The sequence below is a fragment of the Tupaia chinensis genome, unplaced genomic scaffold (assembly GCF_000334495.1).
Source record: "Tupaia chinensis unplaced genomic scaffold, TupChi_1.0 Scaffold000010_1, whole genome shotgun sequence".
NCBI classification, from domain to species: Eukaryota; Metazoa; Chordata; class Mammalia; order Scandentia; family Tupaiidae; genus Tupaia; species Tupaia belangeri.
Window position 1 is genome coordinate 574,825 of NW_006159440.1, and position 16,445 is coordinate 591,269.

A 16,445-nucleotide genomic window follows, 5' to 3' on the forward strand; every position below is an offset into this window, starting at 1 on the left:
TGTGAATGTGTGAGAGAGAGAGAGAGAAGGTAAGAAATCACCCCCAAAAGGGATGGCCATGCCACAACCCATTGTTCTCTTGGGATTTTGGGCACACATGCATAAGCCAGAGTTTCAAGCAACTGGACCTGGGATTGGAACCACAGCCAGTCACGTGGGAGGGAGCCCGGTGCCTTAACTACCGCCTTAACTTGGTGACCTCTTGCTGTTTCTCTTTAACCTAACCTGTTTACTGCCCTGGCTGTATGGAGCCACTTCTGCCCACCCCGCTGACTAGGACTGGGGCAGTGTGCTGAGGACAGTCGGTGTCTTCACCTAATAACCTGTGAGGTAGCAGAGTTCCTCCGAGGAACATGGAGCTAACAGGCCTGGATGGGGAGTCCCGCGGCGGCACAAGCGACTGCAGAAGGGGCTCAGGAGGGACGGCCTGGCAGTTCATCAGACTTCAGGCTGAGACTAAAGCTATGGTGAGGGCAGTCAAGCCCACAAGCAGTCTCCAGGGACAGCTCCCAGGAAGCCCTTAGATCCGTGTTGGGAGAGGTGTGGGTCCGAGGCCCCTCGGCCTGGAATCTCTTCTTCCTGGAACACACTGGGGTGAACGCTCTATTCTCACCGGCCTGAACAACTTTTCTGGCAGCCCAGACGACAGTCCGATTTACCAGCAGGAACCTGAAGAGCCGGTGAGGTCTGGCTCTCCTCCAGTGCTGCCTCTGGGACAGGACTTGCCACGCTCCAGTCTGGGCGCTTCACCAGAAGCAGCAACATTTGAGCGTGAAACGGTGGTTCCTTTGACTTTGCTCTGACCAGGGCCATGCAGTGAACGAGGCCCCGGCTCCCTGCGTCTCCAACTGCAATCACGTCACTCCAGGCTGACCTAGCAGACTCAGGGCAGTGGATGGAGAGCGGGCTCCTGGAACCAGGCTGCCCACCTTCACGTCCCAGCTCCTGCACTCGAGTGAGGTGTTTCCACATCCGACCTCGGTGTCCCACCTGTGGGTTGACTCAGTCCTTGCGAGTGCCAACAGAATCCGTCCGCAGTTACTGAGTCCATGCTGCATTCGCGTCATTGAAGAGGGTCTCAGAAATAAGCACAAATGTTTTTAAAAAGTTTGCCGGGGGCTTAAAGCTGTAGCTCTTACCAACTGTCCGATCCGAAGAATGCAGCCTTGTTAGACTACAGGAAGACACTGGGGTGTAAATGTGCAGTCGTCGCGCTTTTATTTACATACAGAAATTAGTAAGGCTTAAAACAAAACCAAATGCGACTTGTACAGAAATCCTTTAATTTTCTTTATTTTCACACATTAAAAAATGAAACACACTATACAAATGGTTTTCATAGCAGATTACACGTGGCTCCATTCGGACTTGCTCTCCAAGTGCTGGCGACCTCGCAGGCGCTGCCCGGGCCGGCAGCCGCCAGCAGGCGGCCAGCGTGGTGACTGAGATGCGGCAGCATGCAGCCTCGCACAGGTTCATTCCCGTTCTCCGGGTAGGCTAAATGGCGTTGGTGTCCTATTTACAGACTTGAAATGTGTCAATCCTGAGCAGTTCTGATGTCAACCTGAGACCAGCGGGCGAGAGTCTGGGTCTCAGAGGTAAAAAGGGAGGTCCAAATGGCGGCAGGCTGGCTGCTATGAGCTCGAGTCGTTTCCATTCTTTTCATCATGAACTATTTGCTGCGGGTCACAGTCAGACCCTTCTAGAAGGGTTAAGCCAAGTAACTGTAAGTGTCCTTTTCACCATCAACTCGCTCCAAATACTCTTTCTCAATCAGAATGTCGATGCATTTCTGAGGGTTATTTTTTAAAAGGAAGAGGCAGTGAAAAGGGAAGAAAAAAATCATCATTGAAGAACAAATCGACAGGCCACCCTCTCCTTGGGTCCCCACTTCTGGGAGCTCAGTGGGAGCAAACTCACCCCCACCCCTGTCTACCCACTTACCGTGGGGGTCACTTCCTAGTAGACCCTCCACTTTTCTCTACCACTCGCTGAAGGTGGCTCTTCAGAGCCACCCCTGGAGCCCTGTCCTCCCGGCACCACCCAGGGATCGGGTCGGGTGCTGGAGAAGCCACCTGCACCAGAATCTCCCTCTACACCAGTCCGGCTGCCTCTGGGCAGGATGCTATTAGCGGGGACTGGAAGGGTAAGCAGAGTATGTGGGGGTGGGTGGCCACAGACAACCTGCACCTGTGAGCTACACGGGGCTCCTGCTACACCCGGGACCCAGCTGCCATTTACCCGCGTGGTTTGGGAAAAGACCTGCTGCGTTACTATTTTAAACCACCCAATTAGAAAGAAGCCCCGCGCCTGTCAACAGAGCTGAGCAACGAGCTGTGCTGCGTCCACGGGGCGGTGGAGGCAGACCCCCAGCAGCGCACCCCGCGGGCAGCCTCTCCCGAGTACGCCTTCTGTGGCCCGCTTCTCCTTCATTCCGAAGCAGGCAGAACTGCTCTGCGGTCGTGACCGCAGTTTCCCATGGCAGCTCAGTCCCGGCAGGTAACAGCAGGGATGCCTCGGGGGGGCTTCTGGGAGGCTGGTCCCATTTAACTTCTTGTCTGGGTGTCGACTGTACTTTGGGAAAATCACCAAGCTGTGTAACTTATCATTTGGGCACTTCTGTTACGCGTATTTCAACAAAAACTTTAGGCTGCCTTTTTTGGTAGAAATGATACATGAACAACCCCAGGTGTGCAGCAGGGTGGGGCTGCCTGACGGTCCTCACCTTGATCACGGGGACCCGAGGCTTGAACCTGGAGGACAGCTGTGTCAGGACCTCGCCGAGCAGCTGCTGGTGTTTCAGAACCTTCCTCATCTTCATGATCCTCACGATGGCCGCCTGTGCAACCAAGCAAGGGAGACGGGCTCAGAGCTGCAGACATGGGGCACGGGCAGTTAAGGACACCCGCACAAAGGCTGTGCCAAGTTCCAGCTCCGGGAATTCACACGGGAGTCTGGCTTTCTAACGGGTGTCAGGTAACAGGTGCCAGGTGCACTGCAGCAAGGGGGCAGGTAGCTGGCTGGCTGCGTATGCTTCGACTCTGACATGAGCAACATTAAAATATCTTGGGGTCTTATGAACAATTCTAATATTACAATTTAACTATAAAGCATTAAAAAGGTGAGAAGAGGGCCCAGCAGTTGGCATAATGGCTATGTCGCTGGACTCACATGTAGTCAACCATGGTTCAAGTCCAGGACCTGGTAGCTTAAACTTACGTTGGGCGCATGTGCGTACATGCTCAAGATCCCAGAGGAGAAAGGAGGAGAAGAGATTGTGGCGTGGCCATCCCCCCAGGGAGTGATTTCTCACTTTCTGTCTGTCTCTCTCTGCTTTGCATGCACTCTATAGCAAACACCTCTAAAAAACAAGTGAGAAGAAACTTAATCTTTAAAGCCATGGAGCTGCCGTCCTCCCCAGCGGACAGCTCTCCTTCCCTCTCCTTCTGCCTCTTATTTGCTTTCCTGCATTCAGAGCTAGAGGGTGGCTCTCCTCTGCCGGTGACCCTTAAGGGAGCACTACCCTGGCTCTAGGCACTGTCCTCTTCTGCCACCACAGAACACTTCCTCCAGCACCCACTCATCAGCAGTCACATCGCATGTGACGTGGCCTGCACGCCCAGCTGCCCGTGAGCCACCTCTGGGGTATGCACACGCACGGCCCAGGTCTGGGCGGGACGCACCTGGATCAGCAGTTTGCGGTCCTCCTCAATGTTCTTGTGTGTGGTTTCCTGTTCCTGCTTCTGTTCCGTTTTCATTGGCACATTGATGTTGACCCTTAATTTCTTACTGTTGAGAAAATCGAGGAAACTGATCACTAGTGCTTTAAAGGGAGGCAGTGAAGGTGCTTTCTGTTTCCGTCCGTAGGAAGCGCTCGGCTTCCTGGACAGAGGTAGGACGTGGAGCATGGCGTTTACCTTCGTGGTCTGATTCTGTCGTACTGGGAGAGCGCCCTCCACCAAACGCCAGTGAACGCCTCCGCTGGGCAGGCTCCCACCGCCACCAGCAGTGCCCTCTGCACTATGGGGCATTCTGCTCCCTACTCTGCTCCCCTCAACTGTCAAAACCCCAAACTTGGGACCAGCAGTTAGCATAATGGCTATGTCGCTGGACTCCCATGTAGTCGACTGCGGTTTGCGTCCCAGACCCAGTGACTTAAAACTCCTGTGCGTGTGTGTGCCCAAGATAACAAGAGGAGAATGGAGGAGAAGGGATTGCAGCGTGGCCATCCCCCCGGAGGGTGATTTCTCGCTGTCTCTCTCTGTCTGGCGAAAACACGCGCCCTATAGCAAAAAAAAAAAAAAACAAAAAACCTCAAAACAAAACAAAACAAAAAAACCCAAACTCAGAGACAGATGGAGAAACATCAAGGCCTGTGGAATGGAACAAGGCCTATAACCTCCGGCTGCTGCCCAGTCAGCCTCAAGCCCAATTTGCAGCCCCCCCCACCCCCTGTCTGTGTTGATTCTGGTAAAAGTCCTAGAGGGGTGCAGGCCTCTGGCTGAGGACCATCTAGATTTTGACTTCTCTTACTTTTTATAACCAAGATACAGTTTTATTAAGGTGTCTGGCTTCAATTCCACCTCGTCGACATTTGCATTTTCATCTTCCAAGACCTATGTAAAAAAAAATTGTTACTATATAATCTCAAGAAAAGGCATTTTAGAAGAAACTTCACAGAAGAAGTGCACAGACATACCAATAACTTCGACTTCAATAAAATCTGTAGGACTTGGGCCAAAATGTCCTGCAATTACAGAGAAAAAGGTAATAATTTAAAGGGAAAACATATTTTTCTTTGCAATAGCAAAGATAGACAGCCCCATTCTCTATTTTTCTACAGAAAAAAAAAATCACCCCCAAAAGAAAAATATGCCTGGAGGAGAAAACGACGGTGTTTCTTAGCAGCTCTCCAAGGCCACAGTCCCTCCTGCTCTAACTTCTAAAGGTAAAATCAATCTCTTGGTCTTGACCACCCAGTTATGATGATTAAATAAAATAGTTCTTTTTAATATTAGGAACCACGCACCACCAGTTTCTTCTATTACACCTACAGGAACCTATTCGCTTCTTACATGCCTCGCAGCCGTCCTGAACACCAGCCCTGAAGAGCGCCAGCAGCATGGGGTACTGCTCTGCTCATGCACGCCATGGGCGGGGGTGGGGCGGGGTGACGGGCAGCCTTGCTGACATGGCATTTGTGTGGCCTCCTGCCTGTAAACAGTGGGTGTCTAATCACCTCTCCGAGGGGATTTACGGTTCCCTGAAGTCCAAGAGCACCACTGGCCTAATGGGCACTTACACTTGCTTCACAGACAGAAGGCTCCTGCCCCTGCCCTAAAGGGTACCCACCTGGGGCCGGGGGCTCACAGTGAAGCTCTCCCAGCCATAGGCCTCTGGTCTAGTAACTGACCCAGAATCCCAAAGCAGTGATGTAAACTACGTCAGCTGCATCCAGGGCAGGGACACTAGGCACGGTTCACTTCCTTAGCCAAATCTGACCAGGTAACATCTTTTGGGGCAGGGAGGAGAAAACAGCTGTGGCCCCCCACAGGGGATGTCTGATACTAGAAACCAGTCAAGACAAGGGCAGTCTTGATTAGAAAGCCAAGCAAAGGTCAAACAGGGATACCTGGGAGCCCAGTCTGGCAGGTGGCAGGGTAGAGCCCTCCCTGTGGATGGGAGGCAACCTAAGCCTTGGAAGAAATTCTAGTCTCCTCATTCTGATGTGGGGAAGGAAGAATGAGAAAAGACCCCTAGTCCAAAGTTGTGGACTCATCTTGCTGTCAGAATTGAAGATGTACTTGAGAGTAACTAACTTGAAGAATGATTACAAAATAAATGATTAACTTATATTCTATCAAGCCAGTATTAACCAGATAAAAGTCACAGTTAACAACAAAACCTTATTCTTATAAATAGGAATGCAAATCTCCTTAAGAAAATACCAGCAAATCAAACCCATCACATAGCGAAGGCATTATGTACTATGACCACATGGAAATTACCCCAGGTATGCAAAGTTAGATCAACCTAAGAAAATCAAAGTAATGCACCATATTAACAGACAAAAAGTACTTAATCCTCTCCATGGAGCAGAAAAAGCATTTTTAAGAAATCTAACAACTTTTCATGATTAAAAAGACACTCTACACACTAGAATAAAAGGACATCACTTTAATATGATAAAGGACATCTAAAAAATGACTCAGTAAACATCATACTTAACAGCAAAAAATGAAGCTATCATCACCACCAACAATAACAAGACAAGAATGACTGTTCTTACTTCTATTTAACACTATGCTAGAGGTTCTAGCCAGAAGAATCAGGCAAAAAAAGAAAAGAAAATGCATCCAAATAGGAAAATAAATAAATAAATGAGCAGAATTATCTGTATTTGTAGATAATGTGATTCTGTAAAAGAACCCCCCCCCAACTTTAGAGTTAATTCGTGACTTTAGCAATATTATAGGACACAAGATCAGATTCAAATAATCACCTGTAGTTCTGTACACTAGCAATGAGCAATCCAAAAATGAAATTCAGAAAATAATTCCATTTACAATAGCATCAAAAATACTAAACTAGAGCCGGCTCTGTGGTGCAACTGTTTGGTGCCAGGCAGAGGAAGCCAAATCCCTATATGGCCAACAGGGGTCACAATTTTGGCCCTGAGCACTCTGTGCTGGGTGGATGAAGAACTGGAGAAGGCCTATGGCGTCCGGCACACTCCACTGAGGGGTGTACGTACATCTGTCTCCTCTTACCTCTTTTCTGTACATAATGTACCCTCTTACAGAAAAACCAAACCAAACCCAAAAAAGCCCTGAAATACTCAGGAATAAATTTAGCCAAAGAACTGCAAGTCTTGTACATGGAAAACTAGGAAACAAAGTTGAGAGAAATTGGAGCCAATCTAAATAAATGGAAAGACATCCCATATTCAAGGATTGGAAGACTTAACATTGTTAAGATGGTAATACCCTTCTAGGCAATCGACAGTTTAATACAATCTCTATAAATATCTCAACTACCCTTTTTGCAAAAATACACAACTGATTCCAAAATTCGTATGACAGTGTAAGAGATCGAGAATAGCTGATATAAGATTGAAAAAGATGAATGTGCCCTATGGCAAAAGCCTTTAAAAAAGATTTTGTATAATAAAGGAAAGTAAGAAAACCAATGGAATGAGAGAAAATATTTAAAAATAATCCACCTGGAGACCAGCAGTTAGCGTAATGGCTATGTCGCTGTACTCCCATGTAGTTGACCACGGTTCAAGTCCTAAACCCAAATGGCTTAAACTCATGCCATAATAGGTAAAGGTGGGGCTGGCAGGTGGCCTAGTGGTTAAGGGACTCCCACATGGCTGACTGTGGTTCGAGTCCCAGACCTTATGATTTGCTTTGTCATTTTCCCTCTTTCTCTCTCTCTCTGTCCCTCTCTGGTCAAATGTAAAAAATAACTAACTAAATAAATAAACTTAAATAAAATAACTCTTTTAAAAAAAAAATAGGCAAAGGATCCAAATAGACATTTCTCCAAAGATATACAAATGACCAATAAGCACATGAAAAGATTCAAAATGTCATTCATTGTTAGAGAAAACCCAATCAAAATCACAAGAAACTATTTTTAGTATAATGACTGTTGTAAGAAAAATGGATAATAAGTGGTAATGTTATGGAGAAAGTGCAACTCACACCCCGTTGGTGAGCATATGGAATGGGGTAGCCACTATGGATCAGTCTGGCAGTTCCTCAAAAAGTTAAACAGAGTTACCACACAACTCGGCAATCCCCACACCTAGGGATATACCCAAGAGAACTGAAAACATATGTTCATAGTAATATTATCCAACAACAACCAAAAGGTGGAAACAACCTCAATGTGCATCAATTGATAAATGGACAACCCAAACATAGTGCACCCACATACTGGAATATTATTTCACCTCAGAGGAATGAAGTCTGTACATGGACAAACCTTGAAAACATTATACTACGTGAAAAAAGACACAAAAAGCTGCATTTCATATGATGCCATTTATCTGAAACATCAAGAGTAGGCAGCCCATAGAAACAGAAAGTAGATGAATAGTTGTTGGGGGCTGGGGACAGGGATAAAAGGCAGTTAACTGCCCACGGGTACAGGTTTCTTCTGGGGTGGAAGTGTTCTGGAATTGGATGGTGGTGGTGGTGGTTATACAAGCCTGTGAATATATTAAAAACCACTGAGTTGTACACACTTTAGAAGTACTGAATTTAATATTACGTGAAATTTTGTTATCTGAAATGTATCTCAATAATGACACGACTAAAAGGAAGAATAATACTGAAATTATGTAAAAATTTAAGCTTAGTAAAGGAACGCCTAGCTGAAAAGCATTAAGAGCTGGTTGGGTGAGAGAAGAGCGTGGCGTGCTGTGTGTGCACGAGTATTACATTCAGTGGGAAAACAGCTTTTCCTAACATGTATTCCCATATCTGTGAGGCAAGTATCTATATCAAACCCAAGACACTCAGATTCTTACCCCATATCTTCCCACAATATCCACAAAATGGCAACTTGATGTAAGAAAGAGACAGTGAAATGATAAGAATACCATTTTAATTTGAGTGCTGTCAGTCAGCTGCTGTACAGTGTAGGCATCTTCTGTGTTGTACTGAAGTAGAATTGCCATCTGGAATGTAGATGCCTTTGAGGTCCCCCATGTAAAAGAAAGAGAAGAAAAATTAAAATACATGGAAAAAATTCTAAAAAACATATGGTCTATGTTTGAAGAATTTTACAATGAAACACTTCCTGATAATTATTTCTTATCTTTCAAACATTAAAATGACTTTGAATTTCCTTAATAAAATGTATTGATTATGTAAATATACATTATATATGCACCTAGTCTCTTATATAAACACATGTACGCATACTCAGTATACACACACAGTACGCACCAATGCTCAAATCTGTCTTTGCATACATGCTAAAGAAAATGGCCATTCAGTACATTCCTGACACAAAATAACCTTCCTACTGAATTATAATTTTTTTAATCCTAAGTGTTTTACTATGAAAGCATGAAAAAAGTAAATGAAGTGTGTAATATTTTTTTTGAGAGGTTTTTGCTATAGGGCGTGTGCGCTTGCCAGAAAAACAGAGAGACAGAAAGCAAGAAATTATCCCCCAGGGGGGATGGCCACACCACAATCCCTTCTCTTCCATTCTCCTCTCAGGATCTTGGGTGCGCACGCACCTAGCGTGAGTTTAAGCCACAGGGTCCGGCATTGAACCACTACATGGGAGTCCAGTGACGTAGCCATTACGCCATCTGCTGATCCCAAAGTATGAAACGGTTTAAAGCAGACCACAATTGGTCTAAGGTGTGTGTGTGTATATACATTTTTCTCTTTTTTTGATTTTGTTACAGGGTGTGTGCACTCACTAGACAGCAATAGAGAGACAGAGAGAGGGAAAGTGAGAAATTACTCCCTGGGGGGCATGCCCACACAGCAATTCCTTCTCCATTTTCCTATTGGGATTCTGGGCACGCACATGTGCCCAGCGTGATTCTCAAGTCACTGAGTCCAGGGCAGTTGGCCATGTGGGAATCCAGTGCCTTAACCACCATGTCACTTGCTGGCTCCGGAAGGTATATTTCAAGAGACTGTGCATTAAATAACACACACACTTTTTAAAAAAATGAATTAATTTTATTTATTATTATTATTTTAAAATCTTTAATAGGACATGTGTGCTCACCAGAAAGAGACAAATGAAGACACGGGGGCGAGGGAAGCAAAGTGAGAAAGCAAGCTGCCAAGTCTGGGACTTGAACCATGGTGGTTCAAGTCAAAAACCTGCTGGCCCCAGGAGCACACACCTGCTGGCCCCGGTAGCACACACTCTTAAGTCCTTGAGCGTGGCAGGGGATACACACTCACTAAGAGCTCCTGCTCTCCTCTTACATCATCCACAGCCGCAAGATGAACCAGGACCATCAATGCCTGCCAGGTAAGACTTCAGTCAATGAAGAGAAAAACACAATGGCATTGCCTGCCTGCCTGTCTCGAGCTCCCCCAGACAGTGCTGCTGGCAGATTGGAGAATGCCAGCCAGAAACTTGATCCCGTGGGGGCTAGCAGGACCAAGATTCTAATAGGCTTTTGAAAGCCTGTCCCGAGGATGGAGAGTAGGTGCCTATAAAAATGGATGACTCTGAGAACCAGCAGTTAGCATGATAGCTATGTCGCTGGACTCCCACATAGTCGACCACGGTTCGCGTCCCGGACCCGATGGCTTAAAACTCACACTGGGCGCGTGTGTGTGGGTGCCCAAGATCCCGAGAGGAGAATGGAGGAGAAGGGATTGCGGCGTGACTATCCCCCCTGGGGTGTGATTTCTTGCTTTCTGTCTCTGTGTCTCTCTCTGTCTATCTGGCGAGCACACGTGCCCTATAGCGAAAAAACCTCTCAAGAAAAAAAAAAGGGGGTGACTCTTACCACTTTCTAATGGCAGTTAACAAAACCAAAAAAGAAAACAAATGTCCAAGAAATCTTTTCTCTTGGTGGTGGTTACATGAGTGTATATGTCTGCCCTCACTCAGAACTGTACACTTAAAATGTGTGCCTTTTATCATATCCAATGGTCTCAATAAAGCTGATATATAAAACCTTTCCAAGAATCAAAGAAAACCACCTTTTTTGGTGTGTCTTATATAAAAATTCAAGGGCAGTGAAAGATCATGTTGATATCCATATCATGCCTGCTCTTGGTTACCTTAGCATGGCCTCCATCTCGTCTAAAATAGGGCACTGAGGGACCAGCAGGCGACATGGTGGTTAAGGTGCTGGATACTCCCACATGACCAACCACGGTTTGAGTCCCAGACCTGGTAGCTTGCTTTCTCACTTTCTCTCTTTCTCTCTCTCTGGCCAAATTGAAATAGATAAATGAATAAATAAAATTAAGCAAACAGTTCTAAATAAAACAACAGGGCACTGAAATTTCAGGTTCTATAGTATACGTACATGGACTCTTCCACATACATTGAAAGATAAATCAAGCAAAATTTTAATTGTATAAATAATATGTATTCAAGCTGGTACTGGTAAAGACCTCGGGACCCAGTGTATGAACATCATGTGCTTTAACTACGTGTCAGTAGAATTACTGAAAGTTTAAATGAATAAAATTAATTTATTCTGAAGTTTCCTAATACTTAAATATGGACTATTGCAACTGTTTTTACAAACTCACCATTGAAACCTCCTCAGATATTAAAACAAGCAATTGGGACCAGCAGTTAGCTTAATGGTTATGTCGCTGGACTCCCATGTAGTCGACTGTGGTTTGAGTCCTGGACCCCGGTGGCTTAAAACTCACACCGGGCGCGTGTGCGTGCGTGTCCAAGATCCCGAGAGGAGAATGGAGGAGAAGGGACTGCGGCATGGCCATCCTCCCTAGGGGGTGATTTCTTGCTTTCTGTCTCTATGTCTCTCTCTGTCTGTCTGGCGAGCGCACGCGCCCTATAGTGAAAACCTCTCAAAAAAACCCAAAAACCAAAACAAGCAATTACATGTGAAGTCTCACCCTGAACAAAAGTTAATGTAGAAAGAACTTTTACTTTTTTTTTTTAACAGAAAAGAGTTTTGGCTCTGTTACATATAAGCTATGATCCACAGAAAGCCACTTCAATTAACCTGAGCCTCAGTTTCCTAATTCACGAAACAGAAGTGCTACTCTTCAGTTGTTACTACCAGGTATCGTGGGCACTGAGAGGTGTTCCTGTGAAACTGCTATGTCAAAGATAAAGAGGTCATAATTAAATATTTAAGTTAAAAATTTTAACGTTAATGTAATTGAGCTTAACAAAAGTTTCTTTAGCGAGTAAGACAGGGCGATAGGATTCCCAGAGGGGTCTTGGTGCCATGATTCGCTCCCAGCCTCGGCAAGTCTCGCTTCATGGACACATGGGTGCCCGCCATACTCAGGAAAGTCTCTGAACACGAACCCCGTACGTCCCACATGGGACTGCCTCACAGTGTCACATTTCACGCACCACTGCCATCTGTCCCTGTCAGCGGGCGTGTTTCACGGTACCAGCTGAGTGCATGATGTATGTGTGTCAGGTAGGAGCCGTGCCAACACTGACTCTGTTATTCCAGGAACCCCTCACACTACTCCCCAAGTACGTATTTCAGGGCTCAGCTGACGGACGAGAAAACAGAGCCATAAAGTAACTTGCGCCCCAGCCAGAGAGAAGTAGAATCCAGCTCACCCCAAGCTTTAAATTCTGTGCTATTTATTCTACAGAAGCCGGCATCTTCATTCTGCTGGTGTGTTATCTGATTCTGATTTCTACAATCTGCCTTACCTTCATTTACAATTAAGATGTTTCAAAATAAAAAGATGATCTTACCTGCAAAGTGTATCTGTTTTTGAAGCAGTTAGTTACCAGCTCTCCCTTTGACAGCTGATATAACCACGTCAACTTCCTGCCACTGTGCCGGCTCCCCCCGGAGGGCCGGCTCGCGTAGAAGGCCGTGAATCGTTGATAGCTTCGTTCCAACTGAATACAGAGACAGCATTATGTGGAATACACAGTTCACCAAATCCTAGTCAGCATTTCTAAAGAAAGCACACTGTGCTGACCCCACGGCGTAAAACCAGTGCTTACATAAGACATAACACAAATAACCAGGTCTCTAACTCTCTAAGCCCTTTAAGCACTGGAAGGTCCAATGGGGGAAAAAAAAAAAAAAGGTTTCTACTCCAAGGCCACCGGTATCATGAAGACATTCATTACAGAACTAATCCCGTTCGACTCTGCAGGAGTAAATGAGCACACTCCGTCTTCCTTGGACAAAGATGCCAACCTTCGGTTATCCAATCCCGCCCCATTCTAGGTAACCACCCTGAGTGTGGCCTCCGCGTCTACTGCGACCTGGCCGTCTCTCTGCAGATCCCCCTCACGCGCTGTGCAGGCTGCCCCTGTCTCCACTCAGCACCGAGGCAGTGGAAGATCGCGCCATCTTTACCTCTGACGGCAAGGCGAACGTACAAGACTGCTGAAAGGGCCAGGATCCGGAGCTCAGGACTTGAATACTGAAGTCCACTGCCGGGCGGGGATGGAAATTCGGAAATACATTTAATTAGTCTTGTAAACTGAAAAATTCCATCATTCCAGATAAATGTAAATTGCTCTTTAGTAAAAGAAAACATTAAATGAAAAATCCTGCTCGAATATAAAAGAACTGAACGTGCACCATTTCCATCCATCTTACTCAATGAATAGAAGTGAAAGTGGACGAGGAGCCAGGAATTCTTTTCCTCCGAGGAGTGACTTCCCATCTTACGTCTCCTCCAGTACCACAGCACAGCCCTGTTTCGTCCCACTTGCTTTCGTTCTCTGTCACTTGAGTCCTCTCGGGCCACCCCATTTCTGACACAGCATTACTGCCCCAAGCTCAAGGACACTAACAACCCAGAAGTAAACATCTGTCTCCACAATGGTGTATACATCACATGAAAAGGCATGCTGTAATCTAGAAATGACGGCTTTGACCTCACTTTCAGAAATAACTGAAAAATCCACTGGCTAAAAGGTCAAGTTTAACAAAGGAATAGCACTTTTGATATGGAGAAAATAAAATTCCTCATTCCTCATTTAGGAAGACAAAAAAGATCGGATGACGATGCAAGCACCCGCCTGCCCCCTGCTACTGGAGCCGGGCCATCCTGGGAGCCCGTTCCCACTCCCGGGGAAATGACAGTACCCGTCTCACCACCCCCGATGCAGATCCGAACCCCCCAAATCTGTAGCTTGATTCCGGTAGAGAAAGTTATACTTTTTTTTTTTTTTAGATAAGTTTTTGCTATAGGGCATGTGTGCTTGCCAGAAAGACAGACAGAGACAGAGAGATAGAAAGCGAGAAATCACCCCCCAGGGGGGATGGCCAAGCCGCAATCCCTTCTCCTCCATTCTCCAGGGATCTTGGGCACGTGCGCACACACGCCCGGCGTGAGTTTAAGCCACTGGGTCCAGGACTTGAACCACAGCCGACTACATAGCAGTCCAGCAATATAACCACTACGCCAACTGCTGGCCCCAGAGAAAGTTATAATTTTTAAAAAGTACCATGGATCCAAACGAAGGTTGCAACAAGACCAAACAAACGCAGTGTGCACCCCTCGCCAGCATCCAGTCAGCAGGCAGACGAGGCTGAGGCCCGGGGCCTGGACGCACCTGCCAGCTCGTGCCCAGCAGTCTGGCCCCAGCAAGCCGGACGATTCTCCTAAAGCTATCATCTCCTGTGTCACATGTCACAGGGGCGTCAGGTGGAGAAAGGGCATCTGGGAAGAGCTCCCAGCTTCTTAGCCCTGAAATTTCTGACAGAGCACCTACCACCCTCACATAATTTGCTGTCACTCCTCTTATTTGCTACAAAGAATGGGGTTTATAAAGGAAGCTCATAAGCACATGATACTCACAGTCTAGTGGTTCTGAATTTGTCAGGTGCTTTTTGAACTGTTCGTTTAAATCTTTGCTTACGCCAATGTCCTGGAACATCCGCTGAAGTTTAGAGGTATACTCAAAACCACAAGCTTGCTGAAATGAACCCAGATGACCGTCTTACTAATTTGTACAGAAATATAAATGTATATAAGGGAATCTTAGAGAAATCATAGTACATGATATAGATACTTTGTATAAAACCAGTAAAGCTAGTAACCTTTGGCTCCATTTCATGGTATAAACGTGCAATGATTAAAGTACACTATTGAAAAGAACACAAGCATAAACTGAACAGTTAAAATTTCATACACACAGTAACCATTACTTGAGCATCTAAGAGCAAGTTATCCTATCACCAGGAGAGAATACAAGGATGAAGTGATTTATCTGTGCCTCTCATCTCAGTACTATAGACTAAAATGTGTCCCTGCCTCATTCCCATCTTGAACCCTGAACCTTCAATGTGACAGTATTGAGATGGGCCTTTGGAAGATAATTACGTTTAGATGAGGTCATGAAGGTGGGGCCCTCAGGATGGAATTGTGTCCTTATAAGAAGAAATATAAAAGAGCTCCACATGGGGTCAGCAGGTGACGTGATGGTTAAAGTGCTGGACTCCTGCGTGGCCAAGCGCAGTTTGAATCCTGGACCTGGCACCCTGAAAATCATGCTGGGTGTGTGTTTGTGCATGCCCCAAATCCCAGGAGAATGGAGAATCGATCGTGGCATGGCCAAACCCTTGGCGGGTAATTTCTCACTTGCCCTCTTACCGTCTTCTCTCCTCTCTGGCGAACAAATGTGCCTTATGGCAAAAATCTTTAAAAAAGGAAAACTATCTCCACATGCACCCTCTTGCCACACGAGGACTCAGTGGGGAGGTGGCTATCTTCGAGGAAGCATGCACTCACCAGGACCCCAATCAGCCAGCACCACGATCTTGAACTTCCTAGCCTCCAGAACTAAGAATCAGTTCACGCTGTTTAAGCCACCCAGTCTGTGGTACTTTTTATGGCAGCGAGAGCAGATTAAGACACCTACAGAAGTACAATCTCGGGCCAAGGTGAAATATGCACTCGACAGAATGGCGAGCACAGAAACCCACATGGGGAGGAGAGCAGAGGGGGAGAGAGGAAGAACTACCCCACAGAGAAAAAGCACGGGCCTCCTGACCTCCTGCAGGTATGGGGCAGAAGGCAGCTAATCAAACCCAGACAAAACAAAGGATCCAATCAATTCAAAGCCAAAAATGTGAGCATGGTCCAAGGCCCGAAGTGTGGGGAGACAGAATAGGATGCATGGCCAGTGGACAGGGCCCAGCAAGTCGGGGTAGAGGCTAGAAAAGTACCAGCACCCCCCGGACTACCTATGACAGCCGCGATGGTTTCCAGCAGGGCGCGGCGTGCTCACGCAGGACCAAGCACCTTACACATGCCACTGTCACCTGGTAGCTTGGAAACTAAGAACTTTAAACAACCCAGAAGCTGGGATTTCCCAGGAAAAGGTAAAACCCACCTTTAACTTGGAGATCATGCTTGCCTCGGCATCGTCGCTCGCGCTGTTCTGATGGACGAGTCTCTTGGCCAGCATCTTGGCGTAGAACTTCTGAAACACGTCTTTGTCCTCTATGTACTTGAAGACGACCATCTGCCAAAGCCACCGCGAGAACACACTCAACACACACTCACAAGCCAGATGTGCAAAGCTGGTGACGGCCACAAGCTGAGAGCCAAGCTGTGTGCCTGGCGCCGGCCAGGCCTGTCTGCCACCATTACCAGGGCAAAATCTCCACCCTGGAGCTTTATGATAACTACTGTTGTCAGTCCTTTAAGTCACATCAACTTGGACCAAGTACCAACGAGGAAAGTACAGATGCTAAAACTAACGACTTGCTTCGGGAGTAGACCCACAGATCTGAAATACAGTAA

The 16,445-nt window shown here is 46.5% G+C and overlaps 1 protein-coding gene across 1 annotated transcript in view; it reads right to left on the minus strand.

Moving 5' to 3' along the window:
• Positions 1–1,277: 1,277 nt before the first annotated feature.
• CUL1 (cullin 1) overlaps positions 1,278–16,445 on the minus strand; it is a 65,042-nt gene continuing 49,874 nt past the window's right edge. The window contains exons 12-21 of the mRNA XM_014583352.1: positions 16,033–16,164; positions 14,496–14,613; positions 13,043–13,119; positions 12,424–12,573; positions 8,612–8,704; positions 4,700–4,747; positions 4,534–4,616; positions 3,684–3,789; positions 2,726–2,839; positions 1,278–1,792 (exon numbers count right to left, since the gene is read on the minus strand). Of these exons, the coding sequence (XP_014438838.1) occupies positions 1,712–1,792; positions 2,726–2,839; positions 3,684–3,789; positions 4,534–4,616; positions 4,700–4,747; positions 8,612–8,704; positions 12,424–12,573; positions 13,043–13,119; positions 14,496–14,613; positions 16,033–16,164 (1,002 nt within the window). The 3' untranslated portion in view covers positions 1,278–1,711. The remainder of the gene's footprint in view (positions 1,793–2,725; positions 2,840–3,683; positions 3,790–4,533; positions 4,617–4,699; positions 4,748–8,611; positions 8,705–12,423; positions 12,574–13,042; positions 13,120–14,495; positions 14,614–16,032; positions 16,165–16,445) is intronic.